The following is a 16,959-nucleotide window of genomic DNA, read 5'->3' as shown; positions in this document are numbered from 1 at the left end:
AGCTATATTCATCAAGGCAGGCGTGTATATACACACGTGCGTGCAAGGTGATAACGATCAGAGAGTATTACATTGTTGGAGCCATCTCCCAATGCATCCCTTATGTCATTGGGGTTCCTGATCTGAGGGTGTGTCTGCAAGTAGTAGGTACTGAAGCTCACTCTACTTGACTTATTAACGCAGGCACAGAAGTTCACTTTACTTGAATTATTAACGTAGGTACTGTAGCTCACTCTACTTGGCTTATTAACGTAGGTACTGAAGCTCACTCTACTTGACTTTGTAGCGTAGGTACTGAAGCTCACCTTCATGGGCGGAACGTTGGACAATAAGTTTAGAGTTTAGATATGTGTCATAGGGTGATGTTTCATATGAATTCTTGTGACTGTAAGAAATATTTACTTTTTGTAGAACGGTAAGCTGACGTCCAATTTTAAGGACACCACTGGTGCTTTTGGGATTATTTTCCAAGAGGAAAATAACATAAATACTGTAAAAGATTGTTTTGATTGTTGTCGCTTTCAAGTGGTTCCAAAACAGCATATGTCTCTTTTTCAGTGTTGTGCCTTGGATATAATTGGGCGTCGACGTAGCCTGTTGGTTAAGCTTTCGCTCGTCGCGCCGAAGACCCGGGTTCGATTCCCCACATGGGTATAATGTTTGAAGCCCATTTCTGGTGCTCCCTGCCGTATATTGGTGAAATACCACTTACAGCAGCGTAAAATTCACACATTACAATTATGATTTTGCTGAATCACAGTTATATTATAAGATAAACACAGTTACAAACTGTGGAGAGGCGAACGAACAAGGAAACCCCACTTTCTATTCACACGTTTTGGTGACATTTTTACCTGAAAAATTGACGAAGGTTTATTGACTATTCCACTAACACTGACTTCTACATGCGGACACTAATATCACATGGACTGTTCCTGTGTCACTTACGTCCACAGGCAGACACTAACATCACATGGACTGATCCACTGTCACTGACGTCCACAGACAGACTCTAATATCAAATGGACTGTTCCTGTGTCACTGACGTCCACAGACAGACACTAACATCACATGGACTGATCCACTTTCACTGACGTCCACAGACAGACACTAATATCACATGGACTGTTCCACTGTCACTGGCATCCACAGACAGACACTAATATCACACGGACTGATCCACTGTTACTGACATCCACAGACAGACACTAATATCAAATGGACTGTTTCACTGTCACTGACATCCACAGACAGACACTAATATCACACGGACTGATCCACTGTTACTGACATCCACAGACAGACACTAATATCACATGGGCTGATCCACTGTCACTGACATCCACAGACAGACACTAATATCACACGGACTGTTCCACTGTTACTGACATCCACAGACAGACACTAATATCACACGGACTGTTTCACTGTCACTGACATCCACAGACAGACACTAATATCACACGGACTGTTCCACTGTCACTGACATCCACAGACAGACACTTCGCCACTTTCAGTGATATCCACTGGGTGACTGTAATAATACATTCTGGATTCTTCCACTTTCACTGACATCCACTAATATCACATGGATGGACTGTTCCACTGTCACTGACAAACGTAGGCCCACACTAACATCAAAGGGACTGTTGTGCTTTCAATGACCGACACGCCGATATCCAACAGCACATGTACTGTTGTGATGTATCAGAAGGCTGCGCTTTTCAGGTCAGTGTTTCTCTTTTGTAATGTTCATCCTTTGTCAAACTTGGATGTAATTTATGCTCATAAAATCCCCGGACATATCATCATCATTGCCGTTTTACTTTAATACACCGATGATAAAGTTAACGTCTTTGAGTAACGTTTAAAGTTGGTGTGATGAACATTGGGGAGATATTTTTTACAGATATACTTCTGTTTATTATTTATGTCAGTGACGTTTCGCTGTAGCTGCTAACGACATTACCAGGCGAGTGATGTATCTCACGCTGATTCTGTGTCAACTATTCCGCCTCGATTGTTTTTCAGTTTCGAGTTCTGACCACCCCTTAACGGTAATGAACACCTGTTCCACTGTATAGTTTATGTTGACAGTCGAATGGACAATGTGTCAATGCAACAGGTGGATTCTAAAGCATGTGTTGTAAAGGGTATATCTACCAGTACAGTTCCAGCGTATATTTGAAACTGTACACACTGGTCAGTGAGATTTACATTGATTTCAAACACGCCAGCTAATGAATTTGCAACACATTATTGTCGCACCAATTTACTGATGTATACTAAAAAGATTAGATTGGGAAAGATGTGTTCTACGCCGTTTTTAGCAATAATGGGCTTAACACATTGTACCCATGTATGGAATCGAATCCATGTGACGGGCGAATGCTTTCACCACTTGGCTACCCTGTCGCAGAAAACAAACAAATTAGATACTATACATCCGCATTATTGGTAACGGTTGCGAGGTTGGTAATTCTTGGTGTGAAACAAACACGGACATGAAGACTGTCTGAACATGCGTGTAAAAATAGCCCAACATTCAAGTGCAGTGAGCCACTAAAGCGAACACATGTGCATTAGAATGCCCAACAAATAACACATCATATTGTATAGTGCTATACGTTCTGTTGGAACATATACCCATTAACACAGAACACACTGGAGACGTTACAACCAGGGTCCCGTTCCATTAACCTACCTTAGCCCCACGCCAATCGTAAACCCGTTAAATCCCAATCTTAGCGTGACGTCACGACCAGCATACCGAGTGGGGCGGAACCTAAGGAATGCCAAAAGCGTCCACTGGAGGATCCTTTAAGACGTCAGACTTTAAAAGTCAGTATTGTCCCTTGGGTGGTGAAATTGTTTGGAAGCAGACTGAAGAAAATCTGAGGAAAATCTGTACTTGGCATATTTAGAGGGACTTCCTGTGTCTTGGAGTGAGTGAGTGAGTGAGTATGGTTCTACACCGTTTTAGCAATATTCAAACAATATCAGGGTAGGGGACACCAGAAATGGCTTTCATACATTTTACCGATGTGGGGAATCGAACCCGTATCTTCGGTGCATGAAAACGAACGTTTTAACCACTGTGTCTTGGAGCTGTCGGACAGACAGTCTGAAATTTAGCATCGGCGTTTCAGCACGCCTCGGACCTACAACTAATTACGCTCATCTTCAGTACCACCTTTCAGAGCCCGCATCAGATGGTTCATGCCCCAGGAGATGCACAGCATTATCGATTTTATGTATTTGTTGAGAGTTATTATTCTCTTTGATTGACACATGTACATATGAAATCCTACTTTCATTCACACCCCCAGATGTACAGTAAATAGATATAGCACTATGTATTTGGACGGATTTTGGTGATATTTCACAAGAATTCATGAAACTATATACAATGTAAGTGTAACACGAACATTTGGGATATCTCCATGGTTAATGCTTTGAAGGGGGGGGAGGGGGGAGAGGGGGTGACGACCATGTCTTTCTTAGCAGTTTAAGATCTGGCGTTCGACACCCTCCATACATGAGACGAGATCGCCCGTTCACAGGCCCAAGGTCACATGTGTGTGAAATATTTATACATTTCGATATACAGTAGTGAACAATGTAATATGGTGGTAACGCGATATGCTTTTGTGTAATAGGTATCTATAACTCACTCTCCATGGAAACGTCCATAGAAACTGCCTGGTGTTATTGAAATGCTTTGAATTCCGAACCTCCATAATAAAATAAAATTATTATCGCTTAATAATGTATTATTATCGCTTAAACTAACCACAGGTGTTTACAAGTGTTTATAGGTGAAATTGTTCACTATACGAACGAATAAACGAGAAACTTTAGCTTTTGGAATATCTTCTTTAAAGCATTGTTGTCATCAGTGGGGTTTCCTTCTCCTTTCGTCACTCCACAATTTGTCACTGATGTATTTTAATGTAATATGTAGATTATAGATTAATATAAACTGCATTTTCCGTAAAATCATAGTTTTCATTATCCCTAACACACAGCACTAAATAGGACTTATGTAGTGTTTGGGTAACACGTACATCATTACACGATGCCATTTAGAAAGTGGTCAAATGCAACATATGTCATATTTGGGATTTCACTTTCTTAGTAAAGTACAAATTCTAGTACTTTTTTCGGTTGAGTCCCATCCGGGATTCGAACCCGCACCCTTAGAGTCAGGCACATAATCGCCAGCACACAAAGTCAGCCGCCTAGCCCGCTCAGCCACCGCGACTTCCACAAAAATGAAAGTCGGACAACTGGTAGTCTAGACTGCGTACTTTGTGTACCCCTCTGATGAGTGTAAATTGGCACGGCTCCCATGGCCGAAAGCTATGATTACACGATGCCATTTAGAAAGTGCGGGTTCGAATCCCGGATGGGACTCAACCGAAAAAAGTACTAGAATTTGTACTTTACTAAGAAAGTGAAATCCCAAATATGACATATGTTACGCACATCATGTTTGTAACTTTAGTGTAAGTCACAATCAAAACAATGTTGAAAGTATTTTTGTCATTTTCTTTCTGGAAAATAATACCAAACACCAGCTGTTTACTCAAGTAAAGCGAACTTCAGTACCGACGTTAATAACTCAAGTAGAGTGAAACGTCTGTGCCTACCTAACGCTGACCTTTTACTTGCAGACACATCCGCAGATCTGAAACTCCGATGACATAAAGGATGGACTGGGAGACGGCACCGGCAATGTAGTACTCTCTGATCGCTATCACCATGCACGCACGTGTGTATATACACGTCTGCCTTGGTGAACAAAACTGTTACTGTCGTCACTACACTGGTGCCTTCAACATGAAAAGCGTTACTCTCTATAGCAGTCAGTAGGCACTATCACGATCTTGATAGAAGTGTTCATTGCCCAGAAGGACTTGAGATGGCTTGTGTGATGTGAGACTACAGGTTGTTCTTGGAAACCCACTGACAAGGATTTCAAATGATTTGACTGCGAGTGATATACTGTGGAATCCTGTTTCTGTCTGGATTACATAAACAATTTACTAGCTCGACTGTCATGTAAAAACAACCTCTTGGTTTCAAGTAAAGTTACATACATTTCTACAGCTGGAGAACCGTGGTGCAGCTCTGGGTTTAGTGTGTATAATATCGAAAGGTAAATATGACTTTTTAAAACCATTAATATCTCTTATGAAACTTATGAATGGGATTGTTAAATGACTGATAAGATATTTGTAAAAAAGCGAGATTTATTGTTTTCCAAAAGTCTTCGTCCAGTTTCCCATGCATATTTTCGAATGAGTATGTGTTCATTCAAAATTTCAAATGAGATAAGCCTAACTTCAATTACATTAGTATCAGATGCTAGTGTGTAGCGGTAAAGAGACCGAAGATCTGATATAAAATACAACTGACTAAAAATAAATAACAGTTGTTATAATTATTTCACCTCATATACTAGTCTTTCGAATCCTCTGACAGGTCACACCCATGACAGGTCACACGCATGCACACACATGTCCCCTATTAGCAGCATTAGAGGTGAAGCTAATTAAGCTATTCAACTCACTTCATGCATTAGTCTTTCGAATCCATGTGAATCCACATACACACACACACACACACACACGCACGCACGCACGCACGCGCGCTATTTGATGATGATTTATGAACTCAAGCTCATAATGCGATTCTCTCTGGTTTGACAGAGGTCTGTTATGGAAATGGAAAGGTTTGGGTGGTTTTGGTTAACCAGAGGTTCTCACTACAACTTTTCCTGGTGAATGTACTTGTACGTCGGTGTCAGACTTGGCCCGGGGCATTTCGAGACATTACAGCAAACATAAACACATGTCTTCCAGTCATACCCAAGGATGCGGAGTAGTATTTGTTTGTTGGTTGTTTGGTTATCGTATGCGTAATGGGAATATGTTGCCAAGCAGTATCCCAGCGTGACCACCCGATCCCGTTACTTCTCCCCAAACATGGGTAGCTGATGACCCGGATCTTCCCGGAATCAGCAGCGACGAAAGCTGGTGGAGTAGTTCAATCAACAAAGCGTTTGTAACGTTACGACCTTTCGTCACTCTATAGTTTACCATTGACTTAAGAATGCCATAGCGCTACGAATGCTTTGTAGATCGGGACCCAGGTTCTTGTCGCTCTTAAACTAGTAATTCTCAGGGATTTCACAACGATCTTTGAAGCAATCGTACACTGACTATATATTTCGAAACACACACTACAAATCATATCCAGTTCAAGCCCCAAAGTTCAACTTTGATCATTATGTCCCAAACTGGAGTTGAAAATTGGTTGTGGATACATAAATAACAAGGGAAGTCATGCATTTAAATGACAAATCACTGACCTGGTGCTGTATAGTTCGAGACAATGACCAACAATGGCCACCAGTGACCATCCCTGAGTGTATAGGTGTGCGCAACACGAGTTGAGACTTCACATGGGCCCCGTTTCCCAAAGTTCTCGTAAGTCTAAGGTCTCGCAACTTTCCTCGTAGCATTCGTACTTCCTACACTGTAAGTTAAACTTACGACAGTCGTGGTTCTACGATAGGTCTGTGAAACGGGGCCCTGTACCGTTGACATGCTGTCTGAGTACATAGTTGTGGACTCTCAGAAGACGTCCGCTTACCTTTGAAATAAACTGTCAGAAAAACTAGGCAGATATACAATAAAAAGGTTTTACAAGCATCTACACTTTGTAACTTAACATGAAATTCACGTTTCAGTAGTGTAACAAGGGCACATGACTGAGATTTGCTTGAGACTTTGAACGTCAGAGAGCCATAGATGTTGTTAGATACTGTCTCTTGTCCATCGTATCATTTTCACCATTGAAAGTGAAATTAATAGGAATTTAACTGTACTCTTAAGACAAGCCGTGTTTTGACGAGGCATGTTCCTGAGTATATGGCCGATTACGAATCGTTTGGTCGATAGCATCTGCAGCTTGGTGAAGCCGATCTCCAGTTGAAATGCTTTTTGACCACGATTTCGAAACCCCATCGTTCTGATAATAGGAATTTGTGCGCCATTATCCGCTCCATGTTGAACAAGCGGACACCTATTATCACTGTTATTTGCCTTTCGATTGACTAACTGTGAAACGTTGAGAGCTCGAGCTCTGTCCGTAGGCGTTCTTGACGTGACTGACACCGCATGTCGAAAACGGTATTAGAGTTTCAAACAATATCAGTAAAACATTTCTGTCTGGTTTCTGTCTCTCAAATGTACAGCAACACATTGACAATTTTCCCTGTAAATTTGAGCCCGACCAGCACGAAACGTATTGGCGTGTTTGCACTAGCACCACCTTGTGAATAGAATTATCATTTTCTAAATATTCATTTGACAGAATATAATTACGCGCAACTTAAAACAGAAATCCATTGACACCATCCGTATTTTAGGCCAACGTTGTGAAAAGCGTGTAATAAATAATTTACGGTATCCAAAGTGAAGACACTAATGAAAATATATGAAATAGTAACGCAAACACCAATCATTCTAGTTCTTACATAACATCTCGGGTTATGTACTCCCCAGGGCTAGGAAAATCCGATTGGTGGGCACAAATGTCTATGAACTTATTCAGACCTACCCGAGCCAGCCATGGTTGTGCAGCCTATACTAACAGATGCATCTAGTGCTACTTTCTTTAGCAATGGTTTATAAAATAATACTGTTTCATGAAACAATGACACATGAGTGTAACATTGTTCATTTAACTGGCTAAATGCACGTACATATTACCCTGATGTGTATCCTACATGTAGGTAACGTATATAAGCTTTATGTGATGATATGAACATATTGTATCCTACATGTAGGTAACGTATATAAGCTTTATGTGATGATATGAACATGTACCTCTAATGCCACAGAACAAGCCCGGGGTGTAAGTACAGTTACACGGCTCACACATCTGATATTATTTTCTTATGGCCATGAAGGAAACGATGGAGAGCAATGGCCGTCTGGGCTTACACATCTTTGTGACCGCGTCCTACCTGGCCATCGGGATGTTCATATTTCGCAGCCTCGAACTGGACAACGAGAAGGCGATGAAAGAACAGATGATCCAAGCGATCCAGGCATTTCTAGGTGAGAGGCAGAGGTAAAGCTTAAACAAATGATGATGATGATGATGATGATGGATATTAAATTGAAAATAAAATACACTTCTCTCTTTTTGTTCAGTTTTTAAATCGAAGAATTAAACATGAACATTTACTTTTACCAGATTTCGTTTCTTCGAAAACTGCGTTTCATTTGCTCTTCCGTATATTATTGCAGTAGGTCGACAAATGCTGTAAGTCATCCCAAAATCCAAAGTGGATTGGTTTGTCCGAACCATATCCGCGTTCTTGGGTTTCACTAAAGTGGTGAACATCTGAAATATGCGTTTTCCCACATTAAAGTGACACGCCATGATACAACTGGAACACGTTTACTCACTCATGCCTATAAGTATGTTGTAACGTGACTGTGGCTCTACCGCAGCCAACAAGACGTGTGTGTCGATGTCGGAGTTGAGCTATTTCGTTGGGGTTGTGGAAGGCGACCTGGGGGCGGCCAGGGCGGTTGTAGAGAACAGGTCCATATCAGACAAATGGGATTACTCTGGTGCGATGTCATTTGTTGCCACAGTCGTCACCACTGTAGGTGAGTGTTATAAGTCGTCATAACAATAAACGGTGAGTCATATGTGTCTTCAATGCAACAGGGAAGTGTTTTATGTCGTCATAACTACAGGTGAGTGTTATGTGTCGTCACAATTACAGGTAGGTGTTATACGTTGTCATAACCACAGGTACATGTTGTATGTCGTAATAAATACTGGCAAGTGTTATATGTCGTAATAACTACAAGTAAGTGTTATATGTCGTCATAACTACAGGTAAGTATTACATGTCATGATAATAAATACAGTAAGTGTTACATGTCGTAATTACTACAGGTAGATGTTATATGTCGTCATAACTACAGGTAAGTATTACATGTTATTATGATAATAAATACAGTAAGTGTTACATGTCGTAATTACTACAGGTAGATGTTATATGTCGTCATAACTACAGGTACGTTTTACATGTTATGATAATAAGTACAGTAAGTGTTACATGTCTTAATTACTACAGGTAGATGTTATATGTCGTCATAACTACAGGTAAGTATTACATGTTATTATGATAATATATACAGTAAGTGTTACATGTCGTAATTACTACAGGTAGATGTTATATGTCGTCATAACTACAGGTAAGTATTACATGTTATTATGATAATAAATACAGTAAGTGTTACATGTCGTAATTACTACAGGTAGATGTTATATGTCGTCATAACTACAGGTACGTTTTACATGTTATGATAATAAGTACAGTAAGTGTTACATGTCATAATTACTACAGGTAGATGTTATATGTCGTCATAACTACAGGTAAGTATTACATGTTATTATGATAATATATACAGTAAGTGTTACATGTCGTAATTACTACAGGTAGATGTTATATGTCGTCATAACTACAGGTAAGTATTACATGTTATTATGATAATAAATACAGTAAGTGTTACATGTCGTAATTACTACAGGTAGATGTTATATGTCGTCATAACTACAGGTAAGTATTACATGTTATGATAATAAATACAGTAAGTGTTACATGTTGTAATTACTACAGGTAGATGTTATATGTCGTCATAACTACAAGTAACCTGATGGCCAAAAGAAACTTTACCACATATAACAATGCTCTTTTCAGAAAATTTCACATATTGTAGGAAATGCGAAAAAGTCAGTTGCCTCTTGGGCAACCGCTACTTTACGTTCTATCTAGGTAGGGACGACGTATTACCTTTGTCCACTCGCTCTAACCTATATAGACTTATCGATCCGATACCCATGTTTCAAACAGTGTTGGGTGTTGGGTACGATAAATACGTTGTTCACTGGTCCCTCGGGCATCATGAGTTGAGGTACCCTCGATATTTCGGGCTCAGTGAATATTAACAAACATCGAGGGTACCTCAACCCATGGTCCCCTCGTGACCAGTGAACAACCTCTATTGTATCCCTGTGGGGAATCAAAACCGGGCGTTTGGCGTGACGAGCGAAAGATTTAACGACTAGGCTATCTAACGTCCCCAGCATTACAGATAGATTTGCCAGTTTGTATTTTAGGTTGTGTCTGCTGTTCGCTTTACAATGAAAGCTTGTTTTTGGTGCCCAATCTCAATTCGGACAACAGTCAACATGGGTTACTTCATGGCTATCTTCTGCTGATTTTCTTGAGGTTCTGACACGTTTGATATATTTTATTTTATGCATTTATCTTTCGTGCGTTTTCACCAAAAGTGATTCAGAGCCATGGTGAAGGTTTTTGGCCGTCAGTTTCAGACAAAATACAGTGACTATATTGCAGGTTATGGACACCTCGCCCCTCTGACGACGTCCGGTCGTGTGGTCACCGTTATCTACGCCTTGATCGGTATCCCACTGACCCTCATCATGTTGAAGGACATAGGCGACAAGCTGAGCAACTGTATAACCCGCTTGTACCGGGTACAGTATTGTCAGAAGGCTTGGATTAACAAGACTATCAACGTATCTCTCATTGTCGCCGTGGGCGCTAACGTCACCATACTTCTCCCGTCAGCGTTATTTATTCACGTCGAGGGGTGGACGATGACGGACGCTGTGTATTACTGTTTCATCACACTCAGCACAGTTGGCTTTGGTGATTTCCTTCCTCGGGGTGGTAAGTTCTTGATTCAAAGCTGGTATGTTGTTTACCTTCAGGCATATGGCTGGCCAAGTGGTTTTACAGAATGGTGACAATGGGTTCGAATACCGGTTAGCTCCAATTATGTTTGTAGGTTATTAAACACCTTTATCTCATTCGCTGGTGCTTGCCGTAAGAGGCGACTGACGGGATCGGGTGATCATCACGTTATTGATGCATGTCGTTGAATCCCAAGTGCGCAGTTGGAAGAGCATTGTGTCTACTACTAGACGCGAATATAGATGATGTCGACTTTCAGTAACCCTCGTTATTAACCACCCTTACCTTTGTGATTGATACTTTTCATTTATAAGTCAACGAAACAATACTCCCTCAGTCAGTAGATGATTGTGGCCCTTAGCCATGCCTGGATCAGCTTATCAAAGATTCGGTTATCACGATCGTGGTCCTTCAAACCTTTGTCGTAGCCAATAGTTTGAGAAAATTGTTAAATTCTAGAAAACAGCCAATGCTACTAAAGCCTACAAAAATCAGTTTGACTGTATATGATATACCGGCAATATTGAAGACAGTGTCGCTGAAAAGGACCTGTAAGTCGCGCATTAATTCCGGTACTAAGCTGGTTCCCCGCTTCATTTGCACCCTCCAACATCCGAGACGGGGTTCAACTTACTTCTGCTACCAGATTTCAGGTGGCAGGGACATGTTCAAGAGCCAGTTCTGGTCAAATTGAGCGACCGCCAAATATGAATTTACTAGGCCGGACCAAATGTGCAACCATACTTGGCTGTCACAGCTGTTGACAGTCGCAATACCTGGCTGATTTGGGGATGGTCAGATCGGAAATTTGTTATTCCTGCTAGGATTATCAGTTCCTTGCTGTAAACTGGCAAGCATGAGACTAATCGAAAAGGTATTGTTTGGTTGTCTGTGACGGAAGTACTAAGGTCTCGCTAAGTGCCTTGACCTACTTCGGGGTTCTGTTATTAACCACCGTGATGATATCGACCCCGTTTAACATACCTGTGAGGACAGCTGCACTAACATTACACCAGGCACAAAGTCAAAGTGTGGTACGTGAAATTCAATATACATATCGTACTCTTAAAGGTCAGCGTAATCAAATTTAATTGTCCCTAGTTCCAGGCCGTGTATTAATATAGCATAGGTAATACGTCCACACATATGGACAAAACATTCTTTTTTTCACTAAACAACTGACGTGACGATTCCAATATCATCATATGAAAAATGATATTAACTTATATTAATTATTTCCGTTTACAAAATACAATTGGAAATGTTATGTTGCACTGATATACGAATTTTGCAATTTAGATTTTTTTTCTTTTACTTTTTTTTGTTTACAAATCAGAGTCTTATTTCCTGAATCAGTTTTTGTCACATCTTGAACCTGCAACGCTCCTTTATAATTTTTTTCAGCAAGCATCGGTGTTTTTTTCATGTGGTTGATTCCTTATACATTCGATAATGGGAAGGAAATAACCTAATGCACATTTAATCAGGGTTGATCAGAAGACACACGTGGTCAATCAGCTGATATCAGTCACATCTATTAGAACGAGTAACTATGGACAGCCCATAGTAACAGCACGATTAGCGTTAACCACTGACATCTGTAAACACGTCCTTTGATCCGATAGTGACGTGAATGCATGCTGATATCACACGGAGGCGGAAATATATTATTAATTTTATATTGAGTTTCTTTCAAACCGAACATCAGTCTAGTTATAAATATAAAGATGAGCTGTATAGATAAACCCACAACAGACGGGTCTTTCAGAGTGCTTTTGTGACACAGAAGCCGTCTATATTCAAGCCATATAAAGGCCGGTGTAAACTATCCAGAACCCAGTGAGAACCATATAAACTATGTCGATAATATAGGTGAAGTAACGTAGAAGACACGTGACCAGCCAAGTTACATAGTCCTCACATAGCCAGTTACGTCATCGTAAATACCAGATACTCATGTCATGGAGACCGATAATCTCGGCCTTCACAGATAAATAAAGTTCAGTTTCGGTTTGTCCATGTCACAGTGATGTTTAGATAATGGCAGTGCTAAAAGTCATTTATCTGAAGTGTTAAAACACAAGAATTCCTGACACACTGAGTGGTTGCTTGGTGTTTAGTATTTAACCCTCCAGCTGCGGGGGCCTCAAAACACGTTATATCAATGTAACGTTTTAAGTGTTAGATATGCAAAATAAGAAGTGTAAATTGCAGGTGCTCAGAGTTGTATCCATTAGCAGGGAGTTTGAAGCCTCTATTATGATCCGTAATTCCATTACCTAATAGCAAATTCATGAAATTGTAAACCACTACGATCTTCCTTACACGAACATCAAGAGAAATGATGACCTTGGTCAAGTGGTCAACACTGAGTGAAGTACAAAAACACTTATTCAAGACTGCAGTCTACGTTACAGTGAATAAAATACACCCATAGATCCTGGTTTGAATTGGTCTTTAGCAACCCACGCTTGTCGTAAAAGGATGCTTGTCGTATGTGGCAACTAACCGGATCTGGTGGTCAAGCTCGCTGACTTGGTTGACACATGTTATCGTATCACAACTGCGTACATCGATGTCAATATTGTTGATCACCGATTGTCTGGTCCAGACTGGATTATTTACAGATTCACGGCCTATAGTTCGAATATTGCCAGATTGTCTGATGACTCCTCGAGCATACAACAGATAATTTCGGTTTACCAACTTTCTTTCAGGAGATCTGTTGTCCTGGAACAGACATCTGTATATATTCTTTATTTATATCTGGGTCTTCATCGGACTGGCCTATATATCTCTCATCATTAGCTGTATCTCAAACACCATCGTGGAGAAGGCCCGATCTGTGGAGAGACAAACACTGACCAAGGTTGAGGTGAGTCTGAGGCTGTGACTCATGATCATCTGTATCTCAAACACCATCGCGGAGAAGGCCCGATCTGTGGAGAGACAAACACTGACCAAGGTTGAGGTGAGTCTGAGGCTGTGACTCATGATCATCTGTATCTCAAACACCATCGTGGAGAAGGCCCGATCTGTGGAGAGACAAACACTGACCAAGGTTGAGGTGAGTCTGAGGTTGTGACTCATGATCATCTGTATCTCAAACACCATCGTGGAGAAGGCCCGATCTGTGGAGAGACAAACACTGACCAAGGTTGAGGTGAGTCTGAGGCTGTGACTCATGATCATCTGTATCTCAAACACCATCGTGGAGAAGGCCCGATCTGTGGAGAGACAAACACTGACCAAGGTTGAGGTGAGTCTGAGGCTGTGACTCATGATCATCTGTATCTCAAACACCATCGTGGAGAAGGCCCGATCTGTGGAGAGACAAACACTGACCAAGGTTGAGGTGAGTCTGAGGCTGTGACTCATGATCATCTGTATCTCAAACACCATCGTGGAGAAGGCCCGATCTGTGGAGAGACAAACACTGACCAAGGTTGAGGTGAGTCTGAGGCTGTGACTCATGATCATCTGTATCTCAAACACCATCGCGGAGAAGGCCCGATCTGTGGAGAGACAAACACTGACCAAGGTTGAGGTGAGTCTGAGGCTGTGACTCATGATCATCTGTATCTCAAACACCATCGTGGAGAAGGCCCGATCTGTGGAGAGACAAACACTGACCAAGGTTGAGGTGAGTCTGAGGCTGTGACTCATGATCATCTGTATCTCAAACACCATCGTGGAGAAGGCCCGATCTGTGGAGAGACAAACACTGACCAAGGTTGAGGTGAGTCTGAGGCTGTGACTCATGATCATCTGTATCTCAAACACCATCGTGGAGAAGGCCCGATCTGTGGAGAGACAAACACTGACCAAGGTTGAGGTGAGTCTCAGGTTGTGACTCATGATCATCTGTATCTCAAACACCATCGTGGAGAAGGCCCGATCTGTGGAGAGACAAACACTGACCAAGGTTGAGGTGAGTCTGAGGTTGTGACTCATGATCATCTGCATCTCAAACACCATCGCGGAGAAGGCCCGATCTGTGGAGAGACAAACACTGACCAAGGTTGAGGTGAGTCTGAGGCTGTGACTCATGATCATCTGTATCTCAAACACCATCGTGGAGAAGGCCCGATCTGTGGAGAGACAAACACTGACCAAGGTTGAGGTGAGTCTGAGGCTGTGACTCATGATCATCTGTATCTCAAACACCATCGCGGAGAAGGCTCGATCTGTGAAGAGACAAACACTGACCAAGGTTGAGGTGAGTCTGAGGCTGTGACTCATGATCATCTGCATCTCAAACACCATCGTGGAGAAGGCCCGATCTGTGGAGAGACAAACACTGACCAAGGTTGAGGTGAGTCTGAGGCTGTGACTCATGATCATCTGTATCTCAAACACCATCGTGGAGAAGGCCCGATCTGTGGAGAGACAAACACTGACCAAGGTTGAGGTGAGTCTGAGGCTGTGACTCATGATCATCTGTATCTCAAACACCATCGCGGAGAAGGCTCGATCTGTGAAGAGACAAACACTGACCAAGGTTGAGGTGAGTCTGAGGCTGTGACTCATGATCATCTGTATCTCAAACACCATCGTGGAGAAGGCCCGATCTGTGAAGAGACCAACACTGACCAACGCAGGGGATATGTGTGAGTCTCATGATCAGCTGTGTATCAGACACCCAGACCCGATGTGTGGAGAGACGTACACTCACCAAAGTGGAGGTGACTATACACGTGTAAATAGACTTAATTTTCATATTCATACTCCAATTTGAAATCATTCATCTAGCTTGTCTCGGAATGGCGTCAGACTGTCATGAAGAACGTCACGAAGCGGACATAAAATCCTCTCTATCTTCTCACGACTGTTTCAGGCGGAGTTGAGACGACTGCGCCACGAACTCAAGAAACATCAGCGCCGGTCCAAGAATATCACAACCAACGTGGTCGGAGCCGAGTCACCAAGTACATCGTTAAACGTCAAACTGATGCACTATAAACATGTCGGACAAGACAACAACGCCTTTGTGTGTTCTGTAGACTCTGAAACATTGCATGTCAAATACTGACGATGTGAACTAACATTTATTCATGGATACCGAGGAGAGTGTGTAGATGTGGAGGTTCATTGTTTGTGAGCTCGTTTCCATATGCATATGATAGCGGTATGTCACTGACAATTGACCAACGCGTATTATGTCAACCTCTGAGCTCTTTCTTATTTTCGTGGTTTCAGCAAGAAAACCAAAACTGTGCTACAGATCCCATCTACAGACATTCAGTCTTCGATTCGTTTTATGCGCTAGTTGTGCCACCATTCCAATTTCCGGATTCCCACGGCAATATGGGCAACGTCATGTGTGCTGACGTCATGTTCGGTGAATTGGTTGACAACGTTTCATCGTGCCCGAAGATTGGATGTGGGTCATGACATTTATCTTAGTTTGGCTTACACTGGACGAGGGGTAGCCTAGTGGTTAAGGCGTTCTATCGTCTGCCTGTAAACTCGGGTTTGATTCCCCACATGGGTATAATCCGTGACGCCCATTTCTGGTGTTCCCCGCCGCGATATTGCTGAAATACTGCTAAACGCGACGTAGAATTAACGTCACCCAGGTCTCTCACGTAGATCCGATTTCCTAAAGGTCGCCACCAATAGCTGGAATATGGTTCAGCGAATATGGTTTTCACATCAAACAATGCCAACAGTTTTCAAATGATGACTAATATCATGGTGTTGTGGAATAATAAAAATAGATCTTATTTATTTGTGTTGAATTTGATGACATGGATAGCACTTCACTATGGCCATGGGAACATGGAAGCAATAAGCCACTGTAACAGCATCTATACTGTCGTGGCAGTACACTCAAGATGAAAAACTACAAAATAGTGCAGTGTCTAGAAGAGCCGTTAGAAAGATCGATAATCAGAAATATTGTCGACGGAATGAATGTTTAATGATTATCGATATTAATATTGTCCGCGTCAGTGGAACCAACAAGAAGTACCTAACCGTTTTGCCTTCCCGTCTTGTTTTGCCTTCCCTTCCCGTCCGTCTTCCCGGTGTGAGCCGTCACTCGCCTGCTCCGTCGAGGGTTGCTAAGCTAAGGAATGAGGGATCGGACGACCGTGACTGCTAAATATGGACACAGGCACTGACACAGACACTGACACAGG

The 16,959-nt window shown here is 41.9% G+C and overlaps 1 protein-coding gene across 2 annotated transcripts; it reads left to right on the top strand.

The window, feature by feature from the left end:
* The first annotated feature begins 1,607 nt into the window (after positions 1 to 1,607).
* Positions 1,608 to 16,538, top strand: LOC137294221 (potassium channel subfamily K member 16-like). Of its 2 annotated transcripts, XM_067825217.1 has the most exons (7): positions 1,608 to 1,728; positions 4,677 to 5,161; positions 7,982 to 8,132; positions 8,532 to 8,693; positions 10,457 to 10,792; positions 13,534 to 13,691; positions 15,654 to 16,538. In XM_067825217.1, exons 3-7 carry the CDS (start codon positions 7,988 to 7,990, stop codon positions 15,846 to 15,848), a joined length of 996 nt encoding a protein of 331 aa, XP_067681318.1. In that variant the 5' UTR covers positions 1,608 to 1,728; positions 4,677 to 5,161; positions 7,982 to 7,987; the 3' UTR covers positions 15,849 to 16,538. The 2 variants fall into 2 exon arrangements, with proteins under 2 accessions (XP_067681318.1, XP_067681317.1); XM_067825216.1 differs by lacking the exons at positions 1,608 to 1,728; positions 4,677 to 5,161 and having other exon boundaries at positions 7,913 to 8,132.
* The last annotated feature ends 421 nt before the right edge of the window (positions 16,539 to 16,959 follow it).

The sequence above is a fragment of the Haliotis asinina genome, chromosome 8 (assembly GCF_037392515.1).
Source record: "Haliotis asinina isolate JCU_RB_2024 chromosome 8, JCU_Hal_asi_v2, whole genome shotgun sequence".
Classification (NCBI taxonomy): Eukaryota; Metazoa; Mollusca; class Gastropoda; order Lepetellida; family Haliotidae; genus Haliotis; species Haliotis asinina.
This window is presented reverse-complemented; position numbering and strand designations above follow the sequence as displayed.

Excerpts from the sequence above, each read along its gene's own strand:
- LOC137294221 (XM_067825216.1), top strand. The coding sequence starts at position 7,970 with ATGGCCATGAAGGAAACGATGGAGAGCAATGGCCGTCTGGGCTTACAC. Across the intron at positions 8,694-10,456 it reads CACAGTCGTCACCACTGTAG|GTTATGGACACCTCGCCCCT; the intron begins GTGAGTGTTATA and ends ACTATATTGCAG. Across the intron at positions 10,793-13,533 it reads TGATTTCCTTCCTCGGGGTG|GAGATCTGTTGTCCTGGAAC; the intron begins GTAAGTTCTTGA and ends ACTTTCTTTCAG.